Raw genomic sequence first — 10100 nt, 5'->3', positions numbered from 1 at the left:
ACAACAACGCATAATAATAATAAATATTAATGTTTTTTAAAAGTTTTTAAATGCCACCTCACCTCCATGTGCAAGCATGGACACATGTTTCACCTAATCCCAATGCAACAAGGGGTGAGACAAGGGAGTCTAAATCACAGTCACAAGAGACACCGCCGAAACCCGCGGGTTACAGTATCACTGTCCTGAAAGTAAAAGAAAAGAAAAATGAACGACTTGTGTGTGTGTGAGTTAAGGTTAGCGGTGATGTGTGTGTCTTCAAGTGTCGTGCATGCATTTTATGCATCTGTTGCTTTGCATGCATACTCTCTCTCCTCTCTCTCATTTTTCTCTCTCTACAGAGTCTCCTCATCCCTTAAATTTCATACATGCCCATGTTTTCTCTCTCTAAAACCCAGGTCAATTTCCATTACCCTCTGGTGATTTCTCTCTGTTCTTCTTCATTGTTTTGGCTCTGTTATTCTTCAGCTTAATGCTCATGTGTCTGTGGATGCATAGATTTGACCAGATAGATAGCAAGCACTGCAAAGTTGGGTTCTTTTTTTGTTCGTGTGAATGATCCATTCCTAGACTTTCTTTTGGGGTGAGACTAAAGTTTATTTTTTTCTGGGTTTTATTTTTTTGTTTGCCCTGTGTTGTTTCATGTGTAAATCTTGAAACTTTGTGTATGGATGTCAATTCTTAAGAATTTTGTGAATTCTGGGTCAAAAGGGTTTATTTTTATGTTTTTTGGTTTTAGGGGTTTTTGGTTTTGATTTTGATTTTGATTTTTTTGAGTATTTGGCAGTTGGAAATTTTGGAATTTTGATTCATGGGTTCCGACATTGGGTTCGTCAATGCTTCGTGCGCCCACGAATGGAAGAAGGGGTGGCCTCTGCGATCTGGTGGATTCGCCCAACTATGCTGCAAGTGCGGGTAAATTTGAGTCCTTTAGCTTTGAATTCTATCTATTCGCCATTTTTGGGGTGATTAGTCGTTGAAAGGGTACTTTTGGGGATTATGGTTTTGACTCGTGTGTCCATTGATGTTATTTTGAATGTTATAGATATTTTTGGGTTTTGACTTTGATGAAATCACGTGGGCTCTTCAATTGGATTTGTAAGGTTTAACTCTTTTTTTTTTTTTTTTTTTTGCTTTTTCTTCCCGGGATTTTCTGGTTTTATGTGCGTGAGGCTAGAATTAGAAAACTGGTCTCGATTTCGTCAGTAGTATTAAGTGCATAATCCAAAGTACGTAGTACTTGTTCTATATATATATATACATTTATGTGTGTGTGTGTGATCATGTATTGGGGTAGCCAGGGTAGGAATGGAAACTGTGAAATTGTTGTTGTTTGAGGATGAGGATCAATGTAGCTAATTTGTGAAATATTTCTAAAGACTGAACTAGCTAGGATGTTCTTGTCTGTCGTAGGGATTGTGAAATAAATATTCTTAATTGTTAGTAGTAAAAAATATTATTATAATTTTTAAATTGTTATCTCATATCATATATTTTGTTGACTAGTTTTTTGGCTTCTTTCTGTGATACTAGATTTATGGAGGAAGGGAAGCGTGACATCCTTGATCCATTGTAAGTGTAACAATATGGTAGTTATATATGCCAATGTGGCGATTATATTGCTTTTTCCCTTAATGTTAATTGTAATAAAGACTTGATTGATTTTTTCTATATTTCATTAATAGTTCTACTTTTCTAGTAAAACTGTATAAATAAATGATTTTTGTCATAGGTTTTTACTGCCAAAAGCATTAGATCCTTTATTTTGATAAGGAACCTGAATTTATGTGATGCACCGACACTAATGTATATATGTCTACCTGACTTTATTTAGTGTATACTTTTTTGTAAACATTTCTCACACTTTGATAGTTTAATTAAATTCCACCTAGCTGCTGTAGTTTTAATGCCACTTTTCCTGCTTCTCTTGTGAAGTCTTTACTTTCTACAAAGATGCATCCTGCTCCTCTAAAGGGTAGGGTGCATACTAGAGAATACAGAGTAAAGTTTAAGTTGTAATCAATAAGAAGAAAATCGTAGGAATGAGTTCTCACATGTCCGTACTTAAAATAAATAAATAAATCTAAATGCTTGTATTTTGTTAAAAACAAACCCTGTTTCCCCCATATGATTATTGATCAACTCTGCCCTTTACTCTGCTAAGTGTACCTTGCACTTTCAAGGATATTTTTCCTAAAAATTTTTCACTAGTTCAAATGGAACTTAGGTTTAGTTTTCATTGTGAAATTTTGTCTAGGTGATGTAATATTTTCTCTCTCTGCTCATATCTTCCCTCTGTTATACTTTTGACAATCTTGTCAAGCATTTTGATTAATATTAATTCATTTATTGATTCTTTATATTTCCTACTTGGAAATCCTTAATGTGTCACTCCATGTGCTTTAGATCTGCCTATGAGAATTCAGTTTTTTGTAATAAATTCCACCGTCGAGAACCTGGTTGGAGGGAGTGTAACTTTTGCAACAAGGTAAAGTGGTGATCTATTTTTATTTAAATTTTATTTAGTCCTCTTTCTCTCCTTAATCATTGAAGTCTATTTGACTTGGTTTGGCAGCCTATCCACTGTGGATGCATAGTATCTAGATCTTTGTTCGAGTACCTTGACTTTGGTGGTATAGGTTGTGTTAGTTGTCTCAATACTTCGAAACCTAGTATGGTAAGTTTAATCTTGATATTTTCCAACTTAAATTTTGGTTTCGCTTTTGTAATTTATGGTTATTTTCTGTTTAATGCAACAGGCTTTATTTTGTCTCATTTGTTGCTAAATCTTGCTTCTTCTCACTTTTACTCATCTATGTCTAAATTTTCATCACATTATTTGATGCAATCATGCAACAGTGGTCACTAGTTGTTTTTTGTGAATACTTTAGTGATAGATTATTGTCTCAAAGAATTTGTTATTAAAATGGTTGCCAGCAATTTAAATGTGCAGTTTTATTTGGCTATTAAATTTATGGGCTGGATGTTAATACTTAAGCTGTGGCATTACTTCAGCAATAATTGATTAGTTGTGCTCTCTTCATTGTTGTGCAAAAGCCCATATTTCTGATACTAAATTTTTGCTCATCATCTGTATGGAATCCATGCATATGCTTGTGATCATATGAAAGACTTCTGTACAAAAATGATCATTTAAGGACGTCAAGCTTTTGCTATAGAGTTATTTTTCTAATTATGTTACAGCAAACTGTTGCTATTTGCTTGTTGGTTCTTTTTTGTGATTCTATACCATGGTATTCTGTTAGTCCAGTTATTTGACAAATGTAGTCAATAATAATTTTGAAGAGGCTCTACTTAGGCATATTATGTTATTTGATTATGTTACACTGTTTCACAGGTTCCTATTATTTGATGTTTTTCTGCAGATGAGGAATGCTGAAAATCGTAACAGGTCTGTTTTATCGACAAAGAATAATGCAAGTGATCGACAGTCTGCTCATTTTGATGGAAGACTTTTTGCTGGTGGTGTTGATGAAGGAAAACTTATGCAGTTGTGCAGAATTGTTGAAGCTAGTGAATCCAGCTGTTGGAATCATGCTCAAAGAGATGGCAAAATTACATCTAGTGGGCAAAACAGCCGAGAAGCGAAGTGTTCATTCAGGGAAGTCGATACTGGTTTTTCAAATGTGATGAAACCATCTGTTCAGTCTTTAACATTTTCTACATTAGAAAATAATAGATCAACATGGGAGATAAAAAACATACAGGAATCAACTGCACAGCCATCTTTGAGTATGTATCTAGGAAACCCATCAGGGAACAGCTCTGTCCCGGCTTCTGCTGGAGAGATTGTAGAAGGTAGACTTGAGGGCAAAGCATCTCCTCCCTTTCTTCAAGGGCAAAGATCTCGCCCTCTATTGCCTAAACCGTTGAAGGTTGGGATTACAATGAATGCGGAAACAGATAAAGGCTCAGTTTCTCAAGCACGTATTGCCCGGCCACCAGCTGATGGGAGGGGCAAGAATCAGTTACTTCCTCGATACTGGCCCAGGATTACTGATCAAGAGCTGGAGCGATTGTCTGGGGAGTATCCTTTATATTTTTTATTTTGATCTTCTTGAACATCTATAGTAAACTCTGATAATATAAAGTTGATATAGCAGTAGTTTCCCTTAATGTTATGATAACAGTTTGAAGTCCACTGTAGTGCCATTGTTTGAGAAGGTGTTGAGTGCTAGTGATGCAGGTCGAATTGGTCGTCTGGTTCTCCCAAAAGCATGTGCTGAGGTACATTTAGCGTTTTAAATTTCTTTATTCCTTGTTTTCTTTGCTTGCTTTGTTATATCCCTCTCTATGAGTCTATAGAACTCTGTTTCCTGCAGTTTTTTTTTTTTTTTTTAAATTAAAGAAAATATCTCTTCACCCTGTAATTTCTGGACATCTTACAAACTAGCATATGAATTGCAGGCCTATTTTCCTCAAATTTCACAATCTGAAGGTCTTCCTTTGCGGGTCCAAGATGTGAAGGGGAATGAGTGGACATTTCAGTTCAGATTTTGGCCTAATAACAACAGTAGGATGTATGTATTGGAGGGTGTGACCCCTTGCATACAGTCCATGCAATTATGTGCTGGTGATACCGGTAAGCATCAATCTAGGGAACAAATCTTGCACATACCTATTGCTTTACAATTTTGCACTTGTATTATGATTTATGTTAAATTTTATAAAATCTGCACTTGTTTTAATAGTAATAAATCCTTTTATAATTTCATTTAGCCAAAAAATCCTTAAATTTAGATAGGCTGGTTGTGTGTTACGGCTAATATTCTAATGATTTTAAGACAATTGGGAGAATTAATGCCCTTACAGAATTGAGCCATTGTATATTATTTATTGTTTACTATGTAGAGTCAAACTAAAATATAATATTATGTCTTGCAAATCTGAAGTTGCTATTCTTTTATGTGATATTTTTTTTGCAGTAACATTTAGTCGGATAGATCCTGGGGGCAAACTTGTTATGGGTTTCAGAAAGGCATCAAATTCTATCGATACACAGGTTTTAACACAATTTTCCATTTTACGATCCGTGGCCTCTTCTTTGAATGATACATCTTTATTTTTTCTTCTGTTGGTGAATATGATGAATGATTATTGTTTCAATAGGATGCCTCTACATCTGCACATTCTAATGGCATTTCAGTAAAGGGAACCACCTTTTCTGGTGGAACTGACAATCTGCCATTGGGAAGTAATTATGCTGATTTTCTCCATTCGATGAAAGGGAATTTGGAACCTATGTTAAATGGACATGCAGAACATCTGCAGTTGGGTACTGGAGCTGCTGGTTTGCTTAAAATTGAAAATTGTGAGATGACAAACAATCATTCACTGCAGCAACAGATTTCAATTTTAGAGAAAAAAAGGACTCGCAATATTGGGCCAAAAAGTAAGAGATTGCTCATTGATAACGAAGATGCTATGGAGTTGAGACTTACATGGGAAGAAGCACAGGACTTGCTTCGTCCGCCTCCTTATGTCAAGCCAAGCATTGTCACAATTGAGGACCAAGAATTTGAAGAATACGATGTAAGTGTGACAATGTCAAATCAGTCTATAATTTTATTTTTAGGTTAGCTATTGTGAGGTGTATATTTGTAAAGAACCTTGGGATACACCACCCCAAAAGCTAGCTCAAAGGGTGGGAGTGCCCAAGACCTTATAAACTCTACATTAGTTGCACATACAACCAATGTGGGACTATATATCTCAACATGCCCTCTCACACGAGAGCCCATTGGGCTTGAAGAGTGGACAATGCAACAGGCCCAGCCTACCTGTGCTAAGAAACATCACATAAGAAAGTGGAGGGCGGCGAGGCTCTGATACCATGTAAAGAACTTTGGGATACACCACCCCAAAAGCTAGCTCAAAGGGTGGGAGTGCCCAAGGTCTTATAAACTCCACATTAGTTGTACATACAACCAATGTGAGACTATATATCTCAACAATATGGACTGATATAGTTTGAAGCATTATGTTCAATTTTCTGTTACCTGGGTAATCTATGTAACATCTTTGCTTCATTTCATTTAGGAACCCCCAGTTTTTGGAAAGAGAACTATATTCAGAGCCTGTTCATCTGGGTAAGATTACAAACTTTTTGCATATTTAGCATCATATTTGGTACAGAAGAAAGTCTTGACTTGCTACTGCTTGTTTATCACTTGGTCTTGCCTGTTAATTTGTTCAAACAGCTGACAACAGTTTGGTATTTTCGTGGATCCATGTCTGTTGTCACAAGAATGGTACTTGTATCAGAATTAGGCATTAGATTTTATTTATGCTTCATGAGAGCATTTGCACTTGTCATATTGATGTGGCAGCATATTTTGCTTGTGCTTGAATATATAAACAATTTCATCCAGGGGGAAAGAACAATGGGCTCAATGTGATGATTGCTCCAAATGGCGAAAGCTGCCAGTTGATGCTCTTCTTCCTCCCAAGTGGACATGTTCTGAAAATGTTTGGGATACAAGCAGGTGCTCCATTATTATTATTAGGGAAATGTGTTTCTCATGTTACACGAGATAATTTGTCTCATGCAACACACACAAAAGTGGATGGGATCCACTTTTTTACTTTTTCTCTCTCCTGCTTAGTGGGTCTCATATTTTTTTTTGTGTTGCATGAGACAAATTGTCTCATGCAACATGAGAAAAATCAAACCCTTATTATTATTATTTTATTTTTAATCCACCTCTTTATATGAGATAGTGATCATATGATTTACGTTTCTTATTGTGGACATTGTTTTTTCAGGTCTTCGTGTTCTGTACCAGAGGAACTGAGCTCAAGGGAATTTGATAATCTTCTGAAAACAAGTAAAGGTATGGTCCTGCTATCTTTGTTTTAGATAAGCTCTGCGTCTGTCATGTTTGAGACTGGGTTGTGGTTGATGTTGCTGTTACTGTACAATTGATCGAATGCTCATAATGCATTACGAATGCATCTATGCAAGTTCTACATTTCATAACATTATCTGGATGTGTCAAATGATGTCAGCATCAGCATTAGTTCTTTGCTTGCTTGTCTGTGCATAGATTCTAAAAGCTTGTTGGCATGGACGTTGCTTGGCTTCTATATAATTGTGTATGTAATGAATAAAGTCTTTCATTTTTTTTTTGCACACAATGTTTGTATTGGCTATTCTTGGTGGTAGAAATCTCCATTGCCAGTCAGACATCAATTCTACTTCCAAATAAGTCCTCCTTTACTTGTGCCTTGCATTTGTTCTGGTTGCCGGTTGATTGGATTCAACTGTTGTATTCTATTTGTCCTTGATGGTTAGTGTAATAATCCCTGAATCTTTCTGGCTGTGCTTCATGTTTCCCAGATTTTAAGAAGCCGCGACGAATTGTAGAAAACGGCAAGTTGTCAATCCAAGAACACGAGCCTTCTGGCTTAGATGCTCTTGCCAGTGCAGCAGTTTTAGGAGAAAATCTTATTGATCATTCTGAGTCATCAGCTGGGGCCACAACCAAACATCCTAGACACCGTCCTGGTTGTTCTTGCATTGTGTGCATTCAGCCCCCAAGTGGAAAGGGTAGACATAAGCCAACATGTACTTGCAATGTGTGCATGACTGTGAAGCGCAGGTTCAAAACCCTTATGCTGAGAAAGAAGAAACGCCAATCAGAACGTGAAGCAGATGCTGCTGCTCAAAAAGATGATATTCACCAAAGAGATGAGACAGTTACCAATGATGCTTCAAGAGATGATGATACAAGTCATTTAGAGAAAGAGGGTGGACTAAACAGAGATCAACAAGAATTGGGTGAATCCAGTGCTGGACAGATAGACCTGAATTGTGATCCCAATCGTGAAGACATGCATGTTGATATCACAGGACTTTGCATGTCTAGTCATCATCTTGAAACAACAAACCTTCCTGTAAGAGAATATATGAATCAAAATGGCCTAAGAAGCTTTGATAGCGAACTGCATTCTGGTCAGCATTCTTCCTTGCACACTCAATCTAATGGAGAAGGTCAGAAGTATTTCTCTGATGAAAGATCCTTTGCATCCATTGTCTGGAACCAGGAAAGAAGAGATGAGGTATACAATCATCCCAATCAGAGTCAAAACAACCTTTCTTAAACAATTTATTTATTTTTATATTTCTCCTTCTTGCACTCATATTATACAGTATATATATATATATATATATTGCTTTCTTTTTCAAAAGGGGTGGCCAAAGATAGGTTTTTCATATCAAAAGATTGTGATTTTGTTCTCGTTTATATTTTTAGTATTTTTCTTCATGGAAATGGGTCTTGCACATTTCTTTCTTGGACAATGTATTTGTTTGTCATTTATAAGAATGAATTATAGGAAAAAGCATACCCAGTCAAGCGTCTGTTTTTCTCTCTGCAAATCTTGATGTTTATATTTTGCTTGGTGTAGCGCTAAGTGAAGATTCTTTGTAATAATTAATTATCAAATTGACCTTGATTATAAACTATTTTAAAAATTTAACCTCTCCAGAAAACATAACAATCTGCCCATGTTTGACCGTTGACCACAAAGCCTACCCGTGTATCACTCTCCCTACTCGGGTATATTTTGAAATTTTTTACTTACCCGAGTAGGGAGGGGGATATCCGGGTATATTTCTTGAATTTGAAAAATGTTTGAATTATTTATCCAGGTAGGGAGAGTTCTACCCATGTATATTTCTTCAAACTCATTTATTCTCCGACAAGTCTTTGGATGAAAATCAAATAAATGCAATACGATTAAATGGTCTCAGTGATCAACGAACAAGAATCATGCAAGTGCCAACGAATTAGTTGAGGTTCAAATTACATAGTCATAAGATATATCATATATTCATCTTACTGGGTATAAAAATAGAAAGAAAAAACTCGCAATAATATCAAAATGGATGCGAGCCAAGCAAAGGAGTGCGAAAGCTCTATATGAGAGAAGCCACACTGGATTGAGATTTCTTCAACGAGGAATCCACAGGTGATTGTAACTCAAGGACTTTGCTTTGGCCTTTAGAATGTGCATCAAAGATATTATGACCGAGACAATGAGGATCAAAGCACAGACAATGACCTATAGCCCTCACTGTCTTCACCATTGCTCAACATTGCTCAAGAGAACACCCAAGAGATGGACAGAATCCAAATTGAACATTTATCTCTAGTATGATTATTTACTCGGGTATCACCCTCCCTACCCGGGTAAATAATTCAAACATTCTCCAGATTCAAGAAATATATCCGGATATTCCCCTTCCTACTTGGGTAGGTAAAAAATTTCAAAATATACCCGGGTAGGGAGGGTTATACCCGGGTAGGCTTTGTGGTCAACGGTCAAACAGGGACAGATCTGTGTTATGTTTTATGGAGAGGTTAAATTTTTGAAATAGTTTATAATCAAGGTCAATTTGGTAATTAATTATTACATAAGGGCTACAATGGTCAAAAAGTCCTTTACAACATAAGATAACTATCTTATGTGAAAGGAGACTAATAAAACCCATATTTTATAGGGTTTATTATTTCTGTAGGAGATAAATTCATTTTCTACACACATAAAAGTTTGAGAGACTTATATTTTATATTTCTCTTTCTTCTCACAATAGCCCATATGGGATTCATATATTTTTATGTGGGGTCAGGATAATTTTATTCCAGTGTAAGTTACATTCTTAATTTGATCTCACTTATATCTAAGGGCTCTAATTTTTCAGTAATGTGAACCATTGGATACAAGTGGATCAATGGTCAATGTTTTTCAGTAATCATGTTATTGAGTGTAAGACTTCTAACTCTTACATCAGTGTAAGAATATCCTGTCCCTTTTATGTGTGTATAAGAGATAAAATTTATCTTGTATAACATGATGTACATTAACCCCTACTTTATAATTGCCTAGTGATCGGTAACTTAGAATTCTTATAATGCTGTATCTTTAATTTCCATTTGGTGTTTACAATTTTATTTGACAATCCCTGGTTTTGTCTCTTTATCATAATTATAATTGGGATGTTATTTTACTTTATTTTTTTTATTTGTCTACTTTTGTCTATTGCTTTTTAATATCGTTAAATCAGAATCTCAACT

General features: G+C 35.8%; 1 protein-coding gene across 3 annotated transcripts; it reads left to right on the top strand.

The window, feature by feature from the left end:
• Window positions 1-283: 283 nt before the first annotated feature.
• Window positions 284-8233, top strand: LOC133309938 (B3 domain-containing transcription repressor VAL1). Of its 3 annotated transcripts, none has more exons than XM_061510799.1 (15): window positions 284-398; window positions 499-583; window positions 788-909; window positions 1534-1572; window positions 2407-2488; window positions 2576-2677; window positions 3387-4048; window positions 4152-4248; window positions 4429-4603; window positions 4947-5023; window positions 5131-5553; window positions 6061-6110; window positions 6393-6506; window positions 6787-6854; window positions 7361-8233. In XM_061510799.1, the coding sequence occupies exons 3-15, from the start codon at window positions 812-814 to the stop codon at window positions 8122-8124; spliced, it is 2751 nt and encodes a 916-aa protein (XP_061366783.1). In that variant the 5' UTR covers window positions 284-398; window positions 499-583; window positions 788-811; the 3' UTR covers window positions 8125-8233. The 3 variants fall into 3 exon arrangements, with proteins under 3 accessions (XP_061366783.1, XP_061366781.1, XP_061366782.1); XM_061510797.1 differs by having other exon boundaries at window positions 788-915; XM_061510798.1 differs by having other exon boundaries at window positions 309-398; window positions 509-583; window positions 788-915.
• The last annotated feature ends 1867 nt before the right edge of the window (window positions 8234-10100 follow it).

This window comes from Gastrolobium bilobum, unplaced genomic scaffold, assembly GCF_033153095.1.
Source record: "Gastrolobium bilobum isolate Gb01-03AN ecotype WA unplaced genomic scaffold, APGP_CSIRO_Gbil_v1 utg14995, whole genome shotgun sequence".
Classification (NCBI taxonomy): Eukaryota; Viridiplantae; Streptophyta; class Magnoliopsida; order Fabales; family Fabaceae; genus Gastrolobium; species Gastrolobium bilobum.
This window is presented reverse-complemented; position numbering and strand designations above follow the sequence as displayed.

Coding starts and splice junctions, on each gene's coding strand:
- LOC133309938 (XM_061510797.1), top strand. CDS start 812: ATGGGTTCCGACATTGGGTTCGTCAATGCTTCGTGCGCCCACGAATGG. Junction 4,249..4,428: donor TCCCAAAAGCATGTGCTGAG/GTACATTTAGCG, acceptor TATGAATTGCAG/GCCTATTTTCCTCAAATTTC. Junction 5,024..5,130: donor CAAATTCTATCGATACACAG/GTTTTAACACAA, acceptor TTGTTTCAATAG/GATGCCTCTACATCTGCACA.